General features: G+C 50.4%; 1 protein-coding gene across 2 annotated transcripts in view; it reads left to right on the forward strand.

The window, feature by feature from the left end:
• MYH9 (myosin heavy chain 9) overlaps positions 1-23,139 on the forward strand; it is an 89,166-nt gene that overhangs the window by 21,094 nt on the left and 44,933 nt on the right. For both annotated transcript variants that reach the window (XM_079774753.1, XM_079774754.1), the window contains exons 2-3: positions 10,124-10,475; positions 14,770-14,926. In XM_079774753.1, the coding sequence (XP_079630879.1) occupies positions 10,143-10,475; positions 14,770-14,926 (490 nt within the window). In that variant the 5' untranslated portion in view covers positions 10,124-10,142. The remainder of the gene's footprint in view (positions 1-10,123; positions 10,476-14,769; positions 14,927-23,139) is intronic.

Genomic DNA, 23,139 nt, shown 5'->3' on the forward strand with positions numbered 1-23,139 from the left:
GCAAAGTCAGAATGACCGCAGGCCTCGCCTTCTTCCGTCAGGCAAATACGAGCATTTCTCATGTTCCCTGGGACTCTCAGGAGTTCTGGGAAGTTTCTCCATGGGCCTCTGAGGAGGGAAGGGCAAAGGGGGGTGGGTTGGGGGTTCTGGTGCTAAATTCCTCTCTGCCCCATCTCTGGTCTGGTTTTCTTATCTGCTAAGCATCAGCACAGGCTGGGGTTGGAATACTGCTAAGGGAAACAAGTCCCAGCTTCTTCTGTAAGCAAACAACATTCCTGAGGTTGGGAGGGAGGGGGCCCTCTGCAGCCCTCCCAGTCCTCAGCAGCCCCTGGTCCTCCCCCTTCATAGCTTGGGGAGGATGAGCACCTTAAGGTGGGGAGCTGCTGTAAGGTTGGCCCTGGGTGCAGAGTGGCTGACCCCTCCCTGTAGATAACTGGTTTAATAGCCCTGCTGCTTATACAGGAGGCTCCTGTACGTCTCTTTCCTTGTTGGAGCCTGATAGCAGCATCTGAGTGCTGTGCAGGGCCTCATAGCTGGGCAGTACCAAGCCACACTCAAATCCAGCTCTTCTGCCGCTGGCCTCACGCACATCCCTCCAGACCTGCATTTCTCAGGTCAGCATCGAGAAAGTTGCCTGCAGAATGTTCCTGGGCCCTCTGCCTGCCGGACAGAGGGAAGCGGGCTTCCTTGCTGCAGGCTTCTCAGAACTGCTGTGTGCATGTGACGCTGGGGGAGGCTGTGGGTGTCAGCGGGCTCAACCTTCCTGGGCCATGAAACCCTCTTTCCTCACGCAGAATCGCTGGGTTTGGGAGCCACCGCACTGTGCCACGTTGTTCTCTGGACTGATGGCACCTGGAGAGTCACCAAACTTGTAGAAACTTTTCATAGGCCCCAGGTGTCCTTCTAGGAAGGATTAAGGCTAATTAGGTCAGGAGGACAAGAGACAGGAGTTGGAGGGGAGTTCCTTTTATTAATAAGTGTTGGATTCTTTGCTGGGAACTTGAGTTACAGCCTCTTTGGTGGTAGGCATTTTTTCTTATTCTAGAGCGAGGAGATTCTCGAGGTATTAACAGCTCTGAGATCATAGGAATTGCGAGCAGGAGATTCAGACCCAAGTACGTCTGACTCCAAACTCAACCCCATTGCATTCTCTTACTGTGCATTATAAATGCCTGTTTGGGATTTGAAGACTCGCTGCTCCACATGGCAGTGGTTTTTCCAAGTTCTGTCACTCTCTTTGGAGTTGGCACCAAAGATTGATGCCTGGAGCACTTGCTCAGTATTTCTCCAGAAGCGGCAGGAGGGCAGCCCGAGGCCTTCCCCTGGGTCCTAGCGCGGGCAGACTCCTCCCACTAGCTTATGCCAGCTGAGGTCCTACGTGGGTGTGTCTGGTGGTAGATGGTAGGCGCCTCCACATTGGTCAATCAGGGGACACTAGAAATTTCCAGAAAACTGAGATGGTTTATTCAACCTTATGAAAAGTTTCTTGGGCACCAAGAAATAATTTTTACTCCTGTATCTCTTTGTGGATTGAAAGCTCTAATGCTTTTCCCCCCTTCTTGTTTTGAGGATGTAAAATAATGAGTCCATTAAAAAAATTGGTCCATAAATGGCATGGGCTTTGTAACAGTAGGTGGCTGTGACCTGTGCGTGCTTTCACCTTGGGTCAGCTCTCCAAACTCTCTGGCCCTTTGTACAGCTCAACGGGATTTTCCCGCTTCTAACAAACCTTCCCCACCACTCCTTCCTCATTTTTGCCTTGTTCCTCATGCATTCATTCAGGAAACTTTAACCGAGCCCTGCTCTGGGCCAGGCATAGTGCTAGACATTTGAAATAAAAACGAACGAGACCGCTCCTGTCCTCAGATAAAACTGCAAATAACGAGTGTGGGGCACAGAGTGGGAGGGACACAAAGAGGAGGGAAGTGTTTTTGCAGCAAACAGGGAGGGCCTTCGAGAGGAGAGAGCGTTTGAACTGAGGCTTGAGAAAGGGCTCCTGGTGCAGAGGACATACCAGCTTCTTCCAAGGCCTGTAGGATGTGAACAGGATGGATTAAGCGGCAGAGAAGGGCAGAGGAAGAGGAATGTCTGGGAGCATGGGAGGAGATTTATGGGCAGAGTCACAGAGGGCCTTCTCACCATGCGAGGATGGTTAGATTTTGTCCTGGAGTTGTAAAGCCATTCGACTGTTTTGAACTGGAGGTGATAGCAATAAAATAGGAAGTAGCATGAATAGAAATGGAGCTGCCAAGTCATTCTGTAGGCAGCGAGGGGGATGGATTTGAAGGGCAGTAAGGAGGCAGCTGTGCAGCTTAGAAAGGAGGGGCTGTGGGCCTAGACCGGAGCTGAGCACCAGCGATGGGGTTGGCCGAGCACTTCTCATCCTCCAGGGAGATGTTACAGTGACTGTCTTGGGTGACCAGGTGACCAGTCTTTCTTAGAGATGGAGACCCAGAAGAGAGTGCAGGTTGGGGCAGAGGGAGGTAAGGGGGAGTTCAGGTATGATGGTGCTTGTGGGTCCTCCAGGATGGAGATACCCGTCTGGTTGGTGCTCAAGGTCTGGGAGGAAAGTTCTGGGTGGGAAATACTCATCTAGGTATCATCCCTGGAATTAACACTGTTTTGCCAAAACCATTAAAAAATAGCCTTTGATGGCATTCCCAGGATGGTGGGCTGAGCTGATACAGCATGGGAGCAACCCCTCCCCCTCCCGCAGTGTGGCTGCTGCCTGTCTGTCTTCCATTAGTCACCTGGACCTCTTGATGCTGATGAACTCTGCTTATGAGTCACTGTCTGAACTACTGTGTCAGAGGTTATGGAGACTCAGGCCCTGCCTGGGGAGGCACATCGGCCTCCTTTGCCTGATTCTTTTTTAAAAAATTGGGCATTTAGGAGTCTCTATAGTCCAGTAGTGGGTTCTGGGCAGATCCCTTAAAATTCAGTGTATTACAAGGGACAGTCACTCCTTGGTGATGGTGTCGTCCATGATGGTCATTGTTTGGGCCCCGGGAATCATTTTACTCTGAGGACTTCTCTGTTTTAAAGAGATTGGGCTTGTGCAGTTCACTGTCGGGAGAGTCTTTACAAAGCTGAGGTCTGGCTTCTGTTCAGCATTTGCTCATACTAACCCTTTACATCAGTGGTTCTCAACTGGGGGTGATTTTGCCGCCCCTCTTCCCAAATCACCTCCTTCGGCAATGTCTGGAGACACTTTTGGTTGGTATATCCGGGGATGGGGTGCTATGCTGATTAGTGAGTACAGGCCAGAGGTACTGCTAACTACCCTACACTGCACAGGACAGTCCTTCACAACAGAGACTTCCTTGGCCCGAAATGGTCACAGTGCTGAGGTCGAGAAACCCTGCCTTACCTGATGGCGTCCTTTTATGGTTCGTGAAAAATGGCACCTTCTTCTCCCTTGGCCTGGGATCCTTTTCTACCATCCCCCCCCCCCCCCCCCCCCCACACACACACACATCAACGTTCCACATCCTTCTTCCAGAACCCAGCTTCAATGTCATCTCCATGAACTCTCCCTCGAGCTTCCACGTTCTCCATTCAATTACCCCTTTCTCTCTGTTCCCACGGCAAGCTGCTGGCTCCTGTCTTCCTGCAGAGTCCTGTGGTGTAGAGCTGGTTGTTTACACGGTCTCCCCTCTGCAGTGACTGTTCCACAAAGACAAGTGTCCTGTCTCATTGTCACCTGTGCTCAGTGTTGAATTAACAGCCTTGTGAGGTAGAGAGGGCGACATGAAATGTTATCTGCATTTACAGTGCGCCAGAGAGGTGGCACGTGCCCCAGGTCACAAGCAGGTACTTCTTAATCCAGATGGCATCTATCTGTTGGGCGCCCACCATGCTTGTTGTTGGGTGGAGCAGTTAACAGGACAGAAAACCCAGGAGCTTGCTCTGTCCACTCCAAATAAAGCCCCAGATTGGCACTTCAGTGATATGTGTCATCCAGTACATTATAAACTCCTTGGGTGTCCTTTATACCTTTGTCACAATATTTTTGCACATAGATCCCCCGTATGATTTGGTCGACTGAGTTAAATCTAATGGGTTTGAAATTTTCTTTATTATTTCAGTAGCTGCTTTTATAGAACCTTCCTTAATAGTTTATTTAACTCCAAAGCAATGGCTGGCTTGGCTCGTGTGGTTAAGCATGGACCTATGAACCAGGAGGTCATGGTTCGATTTCCGGTCAAGGCACATGCATGCGTTTTGGACTCGATCCCCAATAGGGGGCGTGCAGGAGGCAGCTGATACAATGATTCTCTTTCATCATTGATGTTTCCTCTTTCTCCCCTTCCCCTCCTTTCTGAGTTTAATTTAAAAAAAAAGCAAAAAAAAAAAAAAGCAAAGGCTGTAAGGAGAAAGAGAAGGGGGCATATTCATTCACCTGTGCTCCCTGGGATGGGGGTAGGATGAAAAACAATCAGAGGAGCTGTTCCCATCCATCACTGATAAAGCTGGAAAAAGGCTCCAGGGTCTGGGGTGAAGCTGCTTGGGTCTCTGGTCTGGAACCTTGGTTCAGAGAACTTAAATGGCTCGCCCAAGGCCATGCCCCACATCCTCTTACATTTTGCTCAGCGACTTAGAAGTGTGAAAAGTCTCTTGTACATACCAGCACGAAGAGAATATGGGGCTTGCAGCTTTAAATTGGCACATTGATGTCTGTTTTGCTGGTTTGCTTAACCAGGGGTTCTCAGTGGAACCTGAGTGGAAACTGAGCAGAGCATTGGAGCCGAATGGGTCTGAGTGTGAACCTGGGTTTTGGGACCTGTCTGAGCCTCATTTCCCTCACCTGTAAAGTGAATATGACAATGTATACCTTATAAAATGATTGCCGGACTTGAGTGAGAAAACAGAGAGCTTATTAGCAGGCCCTCCGTGCTTGGTATCTTTGATGAGCTGGGCTGACTTAAAAGCTCCAAGCCTAGAATTGGCCCATGGAAGGCTTTACATAATCCTAGTTGTCTAGGAATGGAAACACTCAGTCTTTGGACCAACGATTTGTCCTAGTAGAATAAATTCTGTCTTTAAGGGCTAGTGGTTTCTTTTCCAGAGAAGCACACAAATAAGTAAAAAGAGAACCCGAGGGAGGGAGGAGGGGATTCTTTGGGAAAACAGGAAGGAGTACAAGGTCCAAGTAGATGTTTTGCAGGGGGGGGGGGGGGGGGGGGGGCAGCAGAGAAGGGGAGAAGGCAAATAATCGAGGAATTACATTTTGGGTTGAAAGCAGAGGTTTTTGGTTAACCTATTTACTTTCAGTTTCATCATTTCCTGAGCGTCCTAATTTAGCCTCTGGTTGTGTCCTCTCGATTATGGCCTAAAAAGGCAACTGCTTGGGTTTCTTGGAGTTGGACTGGCACCCACAGGAAGCCGCATGGGAAGGGCCTGGAAGGGCCTGCCTCAGCCTGGTCTGATCTGCAATGGGAGAGCTGCCTTCCTTCTCCTTAACTCCTTGCTGGCTGGCCAAGCCCCCCAACCCCGCCCCGTTCCCAGGGCTTCCTGAGGGCCCCTAATCTGAGCCACCAAGGTCTTTCCTGCAGACTGTTTTCTAAGTGCTGGTGTGGCTGCAGCTCAGTGGCTGTGATCACCAATCAACCCCTTTGGTAACATTTTGATAACACATCTCAGGGCCCTAGAAATGTCCAGATTATTTTGATCCAGTAATTCTGGCAATTTATCTCAAGATGGTCCACTATATAAGAGGAAAAAACCTAGCAGGTAGTGAGTTATTAAAAATCACTTTGGAATATTATGTAGCCATTAAAAGTGGCTTTGGAGTTAGGAGTCCAGGGTTTGGGTTTTGGCTCCCCCAGCTCTGTGACTGAATGCAGGTACTTTCTCCTCTTGGAGCCTCTGCATCGTCACCTGTGAAATGAAACATTTTGATAAAAATGATCAACAAGCAGACTGTGGCCCTCTGGGGAAATGGTCACAGGAAGTAGGGAAAATACCAAATGTGAACTTCACTCTTTGCCTAAGGTAGTTAAAAATAAAGTGTTTCTGTGAACCAGGACTAGAAGGGACCGTGAGAGAGAGAGAGAGAGAGAGAGAGAGAGGGAGAGAACTGATTTTTTGGGGGGGAGGGTCAGGAATTTAGGGAGATATTTTTTCTTTTATTTTGAAAACCTTTATATTACATTCAGTTTGTTTGCTTTAATTTCAAAGTGACTGTGTAGCAGGTCCCAGGATGGGGCGGGAAAGTGGCTGCATGCTGGCTGCTGCACTGAGCAGACTGCCTCCTTGTTCCCTATCTCTAGTGCCCCTCATTCCAGTCTAACACCTCTTGACGGTGGTGGCTTACTCCACCTGCATCCTTAGAGGTGAGGTGAGTGGTAACCTGTCTGCATCCCCGCTTCCCCACTGGGCACACTGACTCAGCAGCCGCTGGGGCCTGGGCGCCTCTTTACCGTACACAGGTGGAGCTCAGCGGCAGCCCTGGGGCCTCCGAATCCTTGAATGTGATGTTCCTGCCCGGGCTGGGTGGGAGGGCTTTCACTGCAGCCCCACTGTTTATCGTGACCTCTGTGGTCCTCCCCACCAGCCCAGCCCGGCTATTGATCTTGGCACTGCTGCTCCCCCGCGTCATTCCGGCAGAACTGCTGAAACCAGATAGCTCTGTCCTTGGCCTGGCTCAGCAGGGCCCAGCCGTGTTTAATGAAAAGTTCTGCCCAGAGAGAGGCACTGAGGCGAGTGGGCACTCCTCAAGCCCACCATCCGTGGGTGCCTTGGCACCACGGCCCTCCGTGTTGGTCCAGCTCCGAGGGAAGGCAGTGGGTCTCCCTCTGTTACAGGAACTCTGGCTTGGCCCCCAGGTCTCTGATAGGTATTGGAGGGAGACAGTGCTGGCCTGTAACTGCCCCTTCCCCCTTCTGAGGGCTGAAGGTCGGGTCGAACGACCAGTCCAGGGCGGTGGGTTGGATGGTGGATTTTCCCTGTCACCTGCGCTTTATGGCCCTCCAGCACAGACCCACCAATGAAAGGGCCGGGCAGTCTACCCCATTTCTAGGGTAGGCCGAGTGCCCAGGCCTGCAGCCCAAAGGGACCCCAGGTGCTGCTGTGATGCCAGGCCTCCAGATAGTTTGCTGTTGGCCCCACCAGGGGTGGTGTTGCTGGGATGAAAGGGAGTTTGATGAGGGCCAGAGTCATTTGGCCATGACTGATGGGCTGCTTGGGGGCAGCTCACAGGCCAGGGGAGTGAGAATATTGAGTTTTAATGTGCTCTGCTTTTTTATTTTTTCAATCCTGGAGGATATTTTTCCCATTGTTTTTTTTAGAGCCAGTTGAAGGGAAGGCGGGGAGGGGAAAGAGATTGGTTGCCTCCTGCATGAGCCCCAACCAGGCTGGGGATCGAACCTGCAACCAGGTACAGTGCCCCTGACTGGGAATTGAACCATGACCCTTGAGTGGGTAGGTCGATGCTCCAACCACCGAGCACACCAGCCAGGGCTGTGCCTGCTTTTTGACAGGCCACATGGTCCACACCAGGAAGGCTCATTCTCAGCCTCCCTGCCCGCTTGCTCAGTAAATATTTGTTGAATGCTGTGGAATGCCTACCTCTGCATTCCCCATGCCCCACTCAGCTTATCAACAGTTTCAGCCCAGCTTCAGTGCCAGCCTGACTTTGTTTTGTGAGACCCCAGGCACAAGTGTGCCGGGAAGAGCCCAGGCCTGGGGGCCAGGAAGTTCTGGGTTAGGATCCTGCGTCATAACTGGGCTGGGAGACTGGACAAATGACTTTCTGTCTCCTAGCCTGTTTCCTTATTTATAAATTGGGGGCAATAAAAGCTCTTTTCCAGGGTGATTGATGGTTAAGTGAGGTTGGAAATAAACAGAACTTGATGTTGGTAGTATCTACATACTTAATGACGGTCCCTTTCCCTCCTTCTCTTGGAGGGATCTTGTAAAGGGTGTGATATATCCTCAGGTTTTACTTGGCTGGGTCAGTGAACTCTTAGCCAGCAGCAGATTTAGGATTTAGGGGGGACAAGGTTCAGGTGACTCCCTTTTTGCACCTTGATGGGAGATTGTCTTACCTTTTATGGGTTTGAAGTTTGCAAAAAGATGGAGAACCAGCAGCCTGTGAGACCCTGTGCTTGGCAATCATTGCAAGTTCCTGAGCAGGACAGTGACACAATGGGGACACTGGTTTGGGGAGCCCGGGTACTGAGACTTGGGAGAGGCCAACTGGCCAGTGGTCAGATAAGCAGCGGATAGGCAGATGACAGCTGGTATTTATGCTGGCGGAGAGAAGCCTTCGATTGCTCGAATGGACTGGCCAGTGTGGAAGCAAGGACAGCTGGAAGTAAGCTGCCACCTGCCTAGACCCCAGACCCACAGGGAAGATTAGGGCCGGCCAGGTGGTTTATAGCAGGTGGTTTATAGCTGTTCTGTTCATGCCTTGTTTGCTGCTGCCTAACCCTGGGCCCTGCCTTCTCTTTGGGGGTGGTCCTTGCAGGTGGATGGCGCCCCTGGTCCCAGAGAGGGGCTTCCAGGGTTTGCTTGTGCTGAGAATGTAAACCGAGCCACCAGCTGGGGGAGCTGGGGAGGCTGCCAGGCTCTGCTCCCTGGACTTGCCTTCCCTCCTGTGGGGGGAACCAGCAGATTTCCTGGAAAACAGCCCCTCCTGGAGTGAGTCCAGGGGAGCCCCTTCGCCTTGATCTGGAAACCATTTAATGAGCCCAGATAAGAAGGCCCGGGCAGCCCAGACTTTCCCTTTTGTTTTCTCCCTCCCGACCCTCCAGCTTCCTTGGCATCCAAGTCCCTCTTGGAATCTGGAAGCATGAAAGCCTGTGTGACTCTGGGCTTGGATCTGGCATCCTCCTGGCTTCCTGTGCCTGGGCTGGGGACCTTGATCTCGCCAGGGAAAAGCCTGCCTGTGTTGTGAGCAGGCAGTGGGCTTCTGGGCGGTTCCTCCGGTGGCATGGCTGGCTGTTGACCAGGGTTTCTGAGTCCTGCTTTTGGTTCACTCAGAGCAGCTGTTCTCTGAGCTGCTCCGAGCCTGAGCCTTTGAATAGGAAGCAGTTCTGTGGTTGCACTGTGCAAAGGCCACAGGACCAGCAGTCTGGAGTTCTTCCTGGGTGACTCCGCACAAGCCCCTTGCCTCCAGGAGCTTTTGTTTCCTCATCAGTAAAATGGGATAATAACACGTACCTTACCGATCTTGCAGGGTTATTATGACAAGGATCTTTCCAGATAGCAAAATATATGTGAAAGCATTTTATGAACAATAAAACCACACAGGTGTAAGGGATTATTATTTCATCATCTTTATTTTGCAAATGAGTTTCGAAACAAGCGAACGCACACGTGCTTACGCTCTTCTGGCCCTTAATTGTGAGGGTTGCCTTTGCACACTGGTGCCCCAGAAAGGGAAACACTGACTTCTTTTCTGCTCGCCTTATTTCTTTGGGCTTTTTTTTTTTTTGCTGTTTTTTTTTTCCCCCCAATTTTTTTTATTAAGGTATTATATGTGTACATATCTTGCCATTGCACCCCCCCACCCCACTCCCATATATGCCCTCACCCCCCAGAGTTTTGCGTCCATTGTTCTTTGGGCTTTATAATCAAGGTGGAATTAAAATGTATTGGCAACATATTGGTGTTTTATTTTCTTTTGGTTGTTGACTCTGTGAAATAAGAAAAAGTTTTTAAAACTGGAAACTTCCACCATGTGTAATTGTAGTCAATTGCCCATTTTTTGGCTAATTAGGAACCTGTTTTTGTTGGAAGTTCTCCTAAATTGTGTGGTCATTTTCCTGCCTTTGTAGGCATGGCAGAGTGACTATACCTGCATCTGTCTCTGAGACTCTTAGTGCTCGTCATGTGGCATAATAGTTGTTTATATATTAGTTGATTGTGTATCGATCCTAGAATATACCTTACTATTAATTTCTTACAGCATCCCTGATATTACCTTGTTTTCTCAGCAATGTACATCTTTCTCCCAAAAGTAGAAGCAAGGAAATTTTGGCAAATTGGGCAGCCTGGTTATATAGAGTTTTACTCCACTGTAATGCTATCTAGTTTGTAAAGATAAGAGGTGCATGTTAGGGATTCTTGTGTGGCTAATGTAGTTATAGCTAACGTTTGTCCTTTTTTTCTCCCTTAGGTCCTGGCTGTAAGTCACCATGGCGCAGCAAGCTGCTGATAAGTATCTGTATGTGGATAAAAACTTCATCAATAACCCCTTGGCCCAGGCTGACTGGGCTGCCAAGAAGCTGGTATGGGTGCCTTCTGACAAGAGTGGCTTTGAGCCCGCCAGCCTCAAGGAAGAGGTGGGCGATGAGGCCATTGTGGAGCTGGTGGAGAATGGGAAGAAGGTGAAGGTGAACAAGGATGACATCCAGAAGATGAACCCGCCCAAGTTCTCCAAGGTGGAGGACATGGCGGAGCTCACGTGCCTCAACGAAGCCTCGGTGCTGCACAACCTCAAGGAGCGTTACTACTCAGGGCTCATCTACGTAAGTGGGCCCGGCTCTTGGGGGTGGGAGGGGCTCTGGGTGTGTTCCCCTGTTCCCTGCCTCAGATTCTGGGCGCTGGCTCTCTGGGAGAGAAGGGGGCTTGAAGGAATGCTGGGGTGACATCCTTGAACTTCAGTATCTGAACATCCTAATGGAATGTTCTCATAGCATGACTTTTATCTCTTCTCTACACAGCCAAAACCACAACAGGAAGCTGGTGTAGGTCGGTGTAGGGAGAATGTGACATGTGTGAGGTATGCTCACGCACTGGCCTTGGTGGAGATGTGATCAGTTCCTTCTCAAGGAGGGAAATGCGTGCCCTGGTTTCCCACTTGTTCCTCCTGCACCACCTGGTCCCCTCCTGCCTCCCTCCTCACATCTGTCAGTGTGGCTTGCTTCCCTAAGGAGTGTGCTTTGAGCAGAGAGGCAAGCTACCAAGAGGCAGGCTTGGGTTCCTAGTTTATCCAACACTTTAGGCTGGTCCCAGGCCAGGCCTACAGTGCAGAGAACAGCATGTACAAAGGCCCGCAGCATGCAAAAAACAGGGCAGTCTTTTCTCTTTCCTCCAGCCAGCGGGGTTACATTGGCAGAACGGCAGCTCATCACCCCTGAAGAAAATATCAAGAGATGAGCATTTACTCATTCCCTTGGTAACACGCTCCAAGCTCTTACGGTCCTAGGGTCACAAAGTTCTTTCTCAGATCCACCCCAATTTTTTCTGTTCAGTTTAGAGATATTTCCTTCTGGTTTTGTCTCCAGTAGGGAAGAAATATCTGGTTCTTATTATTCCTAAAATAGCTCTTTATTTAATTATGCTGTTGTATTCACCTTGGCCTTGGCCTTGGAGCTGAATAAAACAGTTCTCAACATTTTTTTGAATTGGAGGAAGAAAACATTTAGATCATTACAAGCTTCTCATTTTATAGTTGGGAAAACTCAGTCTCGGCCTGAGGGGTCTGCCCATGATCATGTGTATCATAAAGGAGACACTGGGCTCACCCTATTACAGGGAGGGTGAGAGACTCCCAAAGAGCCAGCCATTTTCTTTTCTGTACAATTTCACGGTGACTTCAACACCCGTTTCCCCAGGGCACTACCCTTGCCCCCCACGACTGGTACTGCTGAGTGCCCTGCAGTGTGCACGGGCCATTTTGGATTGCCCAGAAGTCCTGACTGGGCTAGACCGTGTACCCGGAGTGCATTGCCTTGCTGATTGCTAAGCTGGTCTGTGCTCATGAGGTCCTCATTCCTGCTGTTGATGACCACCCTGTGGGGATGAGCTTGCTTAGTCAAGGACCTGTCAGTGAGGAGACACACAGAACTGCCTACCTGGAAAAGTCCTTCTGTATAAGCCAGCTTAGCCCATCCTTCTTATGTGACAGGTGGGAAGAGGTAAGGCCCAGAAAGGGCAAGGGGCTAGCTCAGAGTCACACAGCGAGGCATTGGCAGGGCTGAGACTGGAACTTCGGTTTCCCGACTCTCCACCCAGTTATTTCTCTGTTTCTTGGTGAGAATATTGTCTGGACCAAATTGAAAAGCCCCTGCCCCTAGGGATATTAACTGCTGAAATTCAGAATTAGTGACCCGAAAAAGCAAAGGGACTTTAAGGAAGCATCACCTTAAAAGTCTCCCTCCGCTCGGTCTTGTACTGGTGTCACTGTTCATCTTGGGTCCCGTTCTCGATTTGCTGAGTGTGAAACAAGCCGGAGGCCTGCATGCCGTTGCCTATACCAGCCGGCTGCGAATGGTCTTTCCCTGCTTCAAGTGGGGGTATTAGTTGTTAAAGTGCAGTCAATGTTAGTTGCTTCATCTTTCCTCTGAAGTGTGGGTTTACTCAGTAGGCGGGCATGGTGGGTAGGACCTGAGCTTTTTCTCTAGAACTCTCTGGCTGGAGGCACAAATTCTCATTTTTGTTCCTTTGCTGTCACCTCCGTGTGTAGTTCCTCTTGCCTCAGACCAGCCTCCTCCTCCTCCTCCTCCTCCTAAGTGTTGTCACCAGAAAGGAAGTTGATTGTCGCTGCAGTTGCCCTAATGAAGACCCCAGCAGGTGCAGAACTGTGGCGAGATCAAAGCCACTTGGTGGGGCTGCCTGGGTAGGGGTGGCCACCCCCATCCCCCCATTCACAGTCCACCTCTCTGCACACGACATTCCAAATTGCGGCACCGGGAGCCTTTGTGCAGCCTGTTTGCCTGGCCTTGTGGGCGGTGTGGCTAATTCTGCACCACAGCTGCTCTGTCTGTTTCTCCGGGGGGTGAGGCTCTGGGATAGGGGGCGGTCAGGCACAAAGAGCCTCTGTGGCCCGTGAATGGAGCAGCTTCCTGGCGCGGCCCGTGTGGGAGCAAAGCCACTTGCTCAGTGTCTGCGCCTCCACGAGCATCCAGAGAGAGCGGCTTGCAGCCGAGCCTCCTTCCTCCCACCTGAGCTGCTGCGCTCGTTCCCCTGGGCTCAGTTTGATCAAATCCACTGATTCCGTGGGATTAGCCCAGAGAACTTGGAGGCCCCAGAGAACTCTCCGCAGGACCATCTGCCCACCCAGCTGTCAGAAAGACTTGTCCTAGTAACCCCTAGCCCTTCTGCTGCCACCATCAGCTGTTCCCGAACATCTGGCTCTGTGGCACGTCCTCATGTGTGGCCATGTGTCCTTCACTTCCATCGGGCTGGATTTCCTAGAGTGTGGGTTTTCTCAAACCCCAGGAACAAAGCTCAATTGTTTCTGAGCTCCTGGGATGACCTTGCTGCTTGCTTTCTGGCCTCTATCTCATCCCCACCCACTAGACATAGGGAGGGAAAACAGGAGTCCCGGCTGCACTCTGGTCTTCCCATAATACCCAGCCCTCAGGTTTGCCAGCACCACATTCAGACCTCTTTGCTTCAGAGCTTTCTTGTCCCTAGTGGCAAGAGTAGTTGGAGAGAAAACAAATGGCTGATTATCCCAGGAAAAAAGGAAATTGAGGGCTCTGTGTGCCCTCCAGACAGAAGAGGCAGGCAGACCCACTTGTTCACGTCCAAACTCAGCTGCTCTTCTGCATGCAGAACAGGGTATGGTTAGTGGGTCCCGCTGGAGTTCTGCTTTCAGTCTAACTTCTGCTTGGAGCATCAAGTGCTGTAGCCTTTTGCCAACGCTGGGTAGAGCCTCTGTCCTCATGACTGGTTCCTGGGTGGACCCTGTCTGTGGCTTCAACCACAAGGTCCAGCTTCAGTTTTGGTGGGATTGGAGAGGGTAGGGGTGCAAGGGACTGGGTTGACCCATAGTGCAACCCTCAGATGTTGGCTGCTATTGGACCAAGGTGCAAAACTGTGGATAGTGAGGGTGGAAGCCGCTTGTAATGAGAACAACATAAAGATGTGAGGAGCTCAGAAAACTGGCTTCTGTGACCAAGGAGGTCCCCACTGGAGGGTGTGAGACTGGGTCTGCTCCCAGCTCTGTCATTAACTGCCTAGGGCTGCAGGTGTGTGTGAATCATGGTATCTAGGCCTTATTTCACCCGCCTTTTTCCATCCCCATTTTACAGATTGAGACAGGGCGGGAGAGAGAAGTTAAGAAACTTGCCCTTGTTGGGACTTGAACTCAGGACACATTACTTCAGGGTCTAATTTTAACCTGGTCAAGTCAGACTTAGAGTACTGAGTGTATTTTTGGATGCCTCACATTAAGGCTATTGACTAATTGGATTCCCCTTAACAGAAGACGAGGGTCTTGGAGAAGGCTCACAGGCGACATGAAAGTGGTCTAGGTTTTGGAGAGATTTTCATGTGAATGTCTCCAGAAGGTTCCAGGGAGGGAAGTATCTGTCCCACAAAAGATCTAGTTGGTTGAGGAACAAAGTGAGTTCTTCCCAGCGCTAGGGAAAATTAGGCTTAACTATCTCTGAGAGCCCTTCAGGGTAGAATAATTTGTGTTTCTACACATTTTGCTTGCTACAGCTGAATCCTTTTCTCTTTGTGCATCTCGTGATGACAAACACATCTCTTTTTGTCCTTGAAACTGAGTTCTGTAACTGGGTTTCTGCTCCCTGTGAAACTTGCCACAGCTCTTTTCTGATGCACACACTCATGGATGCATCATGGATGCAATAGCAGTCATGCCATTGAGGGAGGACCCTCACTGAAAGAGCAGATGGTGTGCCCACATGTGCAGCAGGTCTGCTGAGCCCAGAGAGCAAGGGGCCCAGGAGCGCTGTCCCTCAGGCCACCATGGCGGCCTTCAGAGGCAGCAGATCTTTGCCACAAAGTTTGTGCACCACTGCGCAGGAGACTTCCTAACCCATTCCTATTTGCTGCTCTTTTCTTCAGACCTATTCCGGCCTGTTCTGTGTGGTCATCAATCCTTACAAGAACCTGCCCATCTACTCGGAAGAGATTGTGGATATGTATAAAGGCAAGAAGAGGCACGAGATGCCCCCTCACATCTACGCCATCACAGACTCCGCCTACAGGAGTATGATGCAAGGTGAGTGCGCGGCCTTCCCAGTGGCCGTCTTCCCCGCAGCCTTGTTGGCACCTTTGCAGGTGCTCACTCACTAGTGATGGTGACCTAGTGGCTGGAGCAGTGGTGATGGGGCGGTGTGTTGTGGAGGTCTGTAAGCAATGTGTGAGAGTCAAGACCAGTGGCCATCAAAGGACATGTTTATATGTTGATAGAAAGTCCTAGAAGCTTTTCCTGGTTTCTCATTCTTGTCCAAAGCTCCTACATCAGTCCTCTCACTTCTGGACCCCTTCTTCTACCAGTTCCTGCCTTTCCTCCTTGTTTCTCACCTCTTTTTCATTTCCTCACAGTGTGGAAACATGCTTCAGTTTTCCCCATTGAAAAACAACAACACAAAAACAGACAAAAAGGCTCTTCTGAATTCTGAATCCCACTCTAGGTTTTCTCTACTCTCTCTGTCCCATCACAGCGGAGTTGTTTTTTATTTCCCTCCAATTCTCACTATATATATCCTCTCTAATAAAAGGGTAGTATGCAAATTAACCACCACTCCCCTACACAAGCCACACCCACCAGCCAAGCCACGCCCACCAGCCAATCAGGGTGAGTATGCAAATTAACCCCAATCCAAGATGGCTACAGCCACAGAGAGCAGGGTTTCCCAGGTAACAGAGGAAGCCAAGCTTTCCATAGCCGTTGCAGGTCTAAGCCTCCACTCAAGCTACAAAGTTTCAATTATAGAAGGTAAACAAATTCAAACAAATGGCGGCAGAATGGAGCTTAAGAGAGCAGGTCAGGGTTGCCGGCGGCAACAGGGGAAGCAAACCTTTCCGCACACCCTGGCCGGGCTCACCCGCTTAAGGCTACAAAGTTTCAATTGTAGAAGGTGAATTAACTGCCACAGAAATGGCTGCCGGAGCCCCAGGCTTGGCTCCGCTCCAGGCTACAAAGTTTCAATTGTAGAAGGAAAATAAATTCCAGATACCAGGGCCTCTGCTTGGGTTGCCAGGGGGCGTGGCCAGCCTGCAAACCACCACAGGCCCCTCGCTCAGGCCGCCCCACACCCCAAGGGAACCCCCACCCTTATCTGTGACACCCTTCAGGCCAAACCAGCTGGCCCCCACCCGTGCACCAGGCCTCTATCCTATCTAATAAAAGAGTAATATACAGATTGATCATCACTGCAACACACAATATAGCTGCCCCATGTGGTCAAAGATCCTGCCCCCATGTGGACACAAGATGGCCACCACAAGATGGCCAGCAGGAGAGGGCAGTTGGGAGGGACCAGGCTTGCAAGGGAGGGCAGTTGGAGGTGATCAACCCTGCAGGAGAGGGCAGTTAGGGGTGACCAGGCTGGCAGAGGAGGGAAGTTGGGGGCAAACAGGCTGGCAGGGGAGCAGTTAAGCATCAACCAGGCTGGCAGTGGAGTGGTTAGGGGGTGATCAGGCTGGCAGGCAGAAGCGGTTAGGGGCAATCAGGAAGGCAGGCAGGCAGGCAAGCAGTTGGGAGCCAGCAGTCCTGGATTGTGAGAGGGATGTCCAACTGCCCGTTTAGGCCCGATCCTGGTGGGATCGGGCCTAAACGGGCAGTCGGACATCCCTCCAGGAGTCCCAGATTGGAGAGGGTACAGGCTGGGCTGAGGGACAACCCCCTGCCGTGCACGAATTTCGTGCACCGGGCTTCTAGTATATATATATTTAGAGAGAGGAGGAAAGGAGAGGAGGGAAAGAGAGAAACATCCATGTGAGAGTGGAACATCAATTGGTTGCCTCCTATACACTCCCCATCAGGGATTGAACTCATAACCTGTGTATGTGCCCTGACCGGGAATCGAACCCTCAACCTTTTGGTGTATGGGACGATGCTCGAACCCACTGAGCCACTCGGCCAGGTCCACAGCGGAGTTGTTTAGAGGAAGTATCTGTGATGTCTGGCCCCACCACTTCTCAAGACTGTCCCACAAAGGTCACCTCACTTCTGTGTTGGGAAATCCATTGTACTCATGAGTTCTTATTTTACTTACCCTCTCCCCAGCATTGGACAATCTTGACCACTCCCTTTCAAAAGCCTTCCTTCCTGTGACCCTCTCTTTGGTTCCCCTTATCTCTGCCCTCCCCAAATGTGTGGTTCTTTCCTGTTACTCCCCCTTCCCCACATGCTGATGCTCCTCAAGGTCTTGTCCGCACACTCCCTCCACATATTCCTCTGGATGATGGCTGCATTCACTCAAGTAGATTCTCCATCACTTTCCGGCTGAGGACTGGCCCTATCATCTGATCCCCATGTGCTCCCAGCTGCCATTTCTCCAGTCAGCCATTCATCAAAGCCTGGAGCCTGACTCACCTTACCCTCTCCTCTTTCTTTCTCACCTCTTTTCCAAGTCATTCGCACTTTCTGTAGATTTTATCTCTTGTAATGTTTCCACCTCTTATCCACATGGTCCTGGCCTTAGTTCAGACCCCCACAATTTTTTGTCTGCATGATTTCAATGGCTTCTTAACCTTCACTCTTAATAGAGCCCTGTTTCTTGTTTCTACCAGAGGGTCATCTTTCTAAAATGCAAATCTGATCAAATCTCAACTAGAAATCTTGAAAAATCTTGAAAATACTCCTCATTGCCCCCAGGATTATACTCAAATCCTCTAGCAGCACACAGTGCCCTCTGTGATTGGCCTCCTGCCCACCTCTCCAGCTTCCCAGCTACCTGGAACTCCTTTTTCAAACCGCCTTACCCGTTCCCTGTGCCCGCAATGCCTGGCAAGTCCCTGCTCTTTTGTTAAAGACACGACTGAAGCATTACTGCCCTTCAGGGAGGCTATCTGGGCTAGACTTGAATAAGAGCCCTGGTCATACTTTATTTGAATTAGATGTTTACATATTTGTTTTTCTCTCCTAGACATGGGCAGGACTCACCTTGCCTTTTGATTCTCAGAGCTTAGCCAGGCACCTGGCATATGGTGCATTTACTGTAATTTGGAGTCAAGCCCAACTTTCAGGCAGGCTATAGTCTCATATCTTATATATATATTTCTCTCCTATCTTATATTGATAGTGGTTTTTCATGTCCTATTACATGTGCATCCTTTATTTCTTTAAACTTTGTAATCAATCTAGGCAGTGATAGTAATGAATTTTGTTATGCTAACAACTTTGTCTCTGGTTTAGTGGTTTAAAATGGCAGCATGTGGGTCTGTCCGTACTATACCGTGGTGCTGTGGAGAAGGTGTTTCATTGCCAGGCTTGATGAATTATGGATGATGAACAAGTCTGGCCTAGCCTTAGGCTTACGTACATGTCTCAAAATTCTTCAAGGAAGCCAGCCCTTTAGCTTTAAGGTAGTGTGTCTGTTTCAAAGCGCTAACTACAGCAGTCTGGTGGGAGAAAAGTCTGTGAGATTCCTGAAGAGCCGAGTCCTGTCTCTGGAGGTTATGAGTCAGTTTTCTCCTGGCTCTTTTAATTGGCCAAGTGCAAGAATTGCATCCTGGAGTCTTTTGAGCTCTGTGCTACTGAATCAGGAACGCTCCCACACCTGGATGCTGGACTTGAACCATGTCCTAGCACGTGGGCTTTCTTCCTTCTTAGGCCGGCTGTTATGACAAGAATAATGTAACGATGCAGAGCATGGCACCAGGAGTTGGCGTTCTTAGAACTGGACTTCCCGACAACCTGTGGAATTGCTTCCCAAAGAGACTCATTCTTGGTTTATTTGTTCAACAACAACAAAAAATGGAGGGGGAAAAAGTCAGCTCTACAAGTTGGAGATAATCCTAAAAAATAAAGAGACTATGCAGGGGGCTGGAGGTTTCCTTTGTGCCGACCAGGAAGTCTTGACCATAATGGAAATGGCCTTCATAGGAACCGAGGAACTGCCCCAAATTATGAGGGCCAGTGCGTGGGTGTTTTCATCTTGTGGAGACCCGGGATAGGAAATTCATTTGCGGGCACAAGGAACTAAGGCCCCGGTGCTTCTTTGTGATGGTGTGTGCAGGAGCTGGGTCCACATGCTCTCTAACCCTCAATCTGAGAGGTTCTCACTCCCCTTCAGGTAAATCTTGGACTTGCTGTAGTTCTTAAGCTCCCATGTTGACTGACTGAGGACATTTCCGAGTTCCTCTTGTTGTTCACAGTTGACCTGCAAAGATATTAGCAATATGTCTCTTGTTCTTGGGGCAAGGAGGAAGTTAACTAACAGCAGTTGCCCCTGTTATGACAAGATGGTTCAGTAGTAAAGAAACTTCCTGAGGATAGCCGTGGGTTCTCACCCTAAGTCAGGTGTCAGCAGGGAGCGGGGGGGTGGGGGGGGGTGGGGCGGGGATCAGCAGGCTGTTAGAATGAGCACCTCTCTTTTGGAGAGCACGTCTTAGCACATGCCGCCCCCCAGGCTTTGGGGGGAACAGGTTTGTTCTCTGCCACTCACATCTTAAAAGGCACAGCTAGACAGTTCCTTTTCTGCTTTTTCTTTACACAAGAACTAGAAAAAGATTTCCTCTCTGCTGGTTGTGGCTTATGACATACTAGCATTTATTCTGGCAAATAGGGTAGTTGGTGGCTTTGCCTGGGGACTTTTATGAGATTAGCTGTTTGACCCTTCCAAGGGACCTCCCTCTGCCTTTCATCTCTTACATTCTCTGGTTTGCATTTAGGCCCCGATTTGTGCTTCTTGTCCTGGAGTTAGTATTAATATATCGCTCCCTTTCACTCTCAGAAACATGTCAGTTTAGATGATAAATTATATGGCTACTCTGCCTAAGTCAGGACTTCTCAAACTTGGCACACTTGTCATTTGGGATCAGATAATTCTCTTTTGGGGGGTGGGATACTTGTCCTGTACATTGTAGGCTGTTTAGCACCATCTTGGCCTCTGCCCACTATATGCCACTACCACACTCCCTCTCCAGTTGTGACAACCAAAAATGTCCCCAGATGTTGCCACCAAATGTTCTTGGGGGGCAAAATTGCCCCCACTGGAGAACCATGGGACTAATAAGCTTTGCAGATTGGTTTTGCTCTGAGTGTCAACCCCTATCAGTGGGTAGTGGTTTGCCCGGCCCTCTGTTGGCAAGGAGCTAAGATTCAATGCCAAGGAATGCTGGGATAGATGAATGCTATCTGCCATGGGCACGGGATGGGGCATGGCAGCATATGGTGTCCTGCATTAGGCCATGCAGATAAGAGATAGAAAGAACTAGATTCTATGAGAGACAAGCTATGTTTGGACACAGAGAGCTGTGGCTGTAGCTGTATAACAAGACAAGTTGCTACCTACACCTGGTGCCAACACAACTGCAGCAGGTGCCTTGAGAGCTCAGAGGAATGTGTGGGCGCTGAGGCCTGGGGTGGCCGGAAAGGCACCGTGGTGGTCGGATCCTGTGGGCAGGCTGGCAGGTGTGTCAGAGTGGTTATAGTGCAGCCCAGACGTGCCCGGCACAGTTTTGTTTGTTCTTTTAATCCTCAGCCTTGGGCTTAATTAAAGTTGTGGTAACATAGTTGGTTCATTTGTTGTCGTGGCCGTTGATAGGTCTTCCTGTCTTGGGGATTGAACCGATCCTTAGGATTCTGTAAAGTGCGAGCTGTCTAAGCCCGGGAGGGGAAGGAGGGTGAGAGAGCATACACTCTGTGTGGCTGCCCTTGCTGGGCGGACATCAGCCCTAGGGGGGAATAGGAACTTGTCAGGGGCAGGTACCAGGGGCTGCCAGGGAATTGGACAGAAGCAGAAGTGGTCTGCAAAGGTGTGACTGGGATGGGAACTGGTGCTGCTGGCTTTCTTTGGGGCCAGACCTTGGGGTCTCCCTCTGAGTCTTACAGAACTTGCTAGTTAAAGAATTGGCCTTGAGCCCAATTGTCTCCCCATTAAGAGTAGGGTAAAACACCCTCTTCTATGCTAATTAGTTAGAAAGCCGCTCATCTCCAGTGGCTTTTTGGTATTTTAATGAGCTCCCAGCATTTCTGGGGGAGTGGCAGCAGGGTTTGCTTCCATTCCTGGCCTAAAGGAATCCAAATCTGAGAGCTATTTCTTTAACCCTTTGCTGTGCTTCTCAGCGGAAGCTGCACCAGAAGTGGTTGGTCACCAAGCAGTTGCTCAAAGTGCCCCCGTGAGTGTCCACATTCCTCTCAGTGGTTGCCTAACATTTTGGGGTAAACAATGAAGGTAGAATTTTAGCGCTGTCTTTACATCTGAATACGCCCCTTCTAATCCACAGGAAAAGGGACAGGCCTAGATATGTTAGCTGACTTGTTCAAAGGCCCAAAGGCTGTCAGCTCCAGAACCCAGGGTCTCCTGACTCCGTCCTGTGCCCACCTCCCAGGGACGCCGTTGCCCCTCATTTCTCTGCCTGGTGTTTGGCGGAGTTCTCCCTGGCCCGCTGGTTTGGAGGAGGAGCGCCCTCCTGCCCCTCTCTCTGCCTTCCTTCTGCCCTGGAGGGGGGTGCTCCCCGGGGAGCTGTCTGCTTTCCAGGGTCTCTGAGGAGAGGCTGGGGAATGCTTCGAAGCACAGGAAAGCATGACTTTGAACAGAGTCATTAGGCCAGTCGGCTGAGGAAGCCACAGAATGATGACTCCACTTAAGCAGGAATGTGCCAGCCAGGTGGCTCGGCCCTGCCAGCCAGTGGCACACAGAGGCCCACTGTCTGCAGGGAGGTCTTGAGCCACATGTGCAGCATTGTTCACCCCGAGGGAGTGTACTGTGCCTGCACATGGTTCCCCGTGTTAGCGGAGCACCTACTGTGTGCTAGTCGTGGCCCTGCCTGAAGGAGACCAAGGCCCAGTCCAGAGAGGCAGGTAAATGAACTACAGGAGGAGAGTGAGAGTCTAGCACAGAGGGGGCGCCCCACTTAGCCTTGAGGGTGCTGGGGTAGCAAGGGGCTTTGAGAATGACATAACCTTCTGTGGTAGGTCACCAAAAGGGATCTGCTGGGCCCTAGGGTTAGGGAGCAACTTGCCTGTGAACAGGAAGTATGATGTGGACAAGAGAGTGTGGGGTTGGGCTGGATTTGGGTCACTTCCCGATTGTGTCACTTACTCTGGCTGGGCCTTGCTTTCTCATCTACCTCTTGGGTTAATAAAATGGCACGGTTATTGCAGGAATTAAGGAAGGCTTCTGTCCTACAGTAAGTGCCCCTTAGAAGGTAGCAAGAGGAGTCGGGCAATGTAGTTTCTGGACCGAACTGTCCCTGCCTGCCAGTCATGCGTCCCTTCAGTCCACGCTCCTCTGCTTAATGAAGGTGACAGCCAGATGCTTCCTCCAGGCGGTGGCTTACTCTCCTCAGAGTTCAGGCTCTGGGTACCAGCACGCACAGGAAGTGGCTTGTCAAAGCTGCCTTCCCTGCAGTGAACACATAACACCACTTGTCTGGTCTAGTCCACGGACCCAGAGCTTGCCTTAGTGTTGCTATGGCCTCCATGGGGCTTCAGGAGAGCGTAATGGGGCTTTTGGAGAATGTCATGTGTGTTCTAGGCCCGTTCTTCAGCATCAGGGAAGTGAGGTGCTGGTGGGGACCCAGAGGTCTGACACGCAGCACTGGGCCTACTCTCACGCACCGAGCCCGGATCAGGAGGCACTTTTAGGGCCGACCCTGGGAGGCTGCTTGTCATGCCCCCAGAAGGAAAGCCCAGCCCCTGGAATGAGGCTGCTTAATTATAATGTGGTCATGCCTGTCAGTCTCATTTCTATAAAATGTTCTTTCTAGAAGAGGGATCTGTGGCTAATGGATCCTTTTCAGGGCTTCAGTTTTGGGTTGTCTTTTTGTTTTGTTTTTAATCCAACCCAACAGGTCCACTGTGCTTTGCTCTGGGCGACTGAAGTAGGAGAGAAGAAAGAAGGGCCCTCTTGGAACCTGAAACTTTGGGGGTGGTTGAAAACTTGGCCTAATGCCTCTGTTACTGCTCCCCCAAAACAAACAACAAAACCTCACCTGTGGAGTCTCTAATGGCTAAGCCCCTTCAGGCTTTCAGCCTCCTGGATGCTGCATGGTGATTCTGCTCACCAGCCCGTTTTTCCTGTTCTCTCACTTGCTGGCTCCTAGACTGCAGTAGGGCCGTGTTGCACAATGTCAGGCTGAAAGGGACGCGTTCGGAGAAAAGGGTTGCTTTCCTTCCCCTGCCTGATTTCTGGAATTAAGCTGTCAGTTGAGAAAAAGAATTCCCTAAAACTACAGAGAGAAAAGAGCTGAAAGTTGCAGGGATAAGAGTAAGGATTCTAGAAGTGGCTTCTGTAAAGTTCCTCTAGTCTTGACCAC

This window comes from Cnephaeus nilssonii (assembly GCF_951640355.1).
Source record: "Cnephaeus nilssonii genome assembly, chromosome: 6".
NCBI lineage: Eukaryota > Metazoa > Chordata > Mammalia > Chiroptera > Vespertilionidae > Cnephaeus > Cnephaeus nilssonii.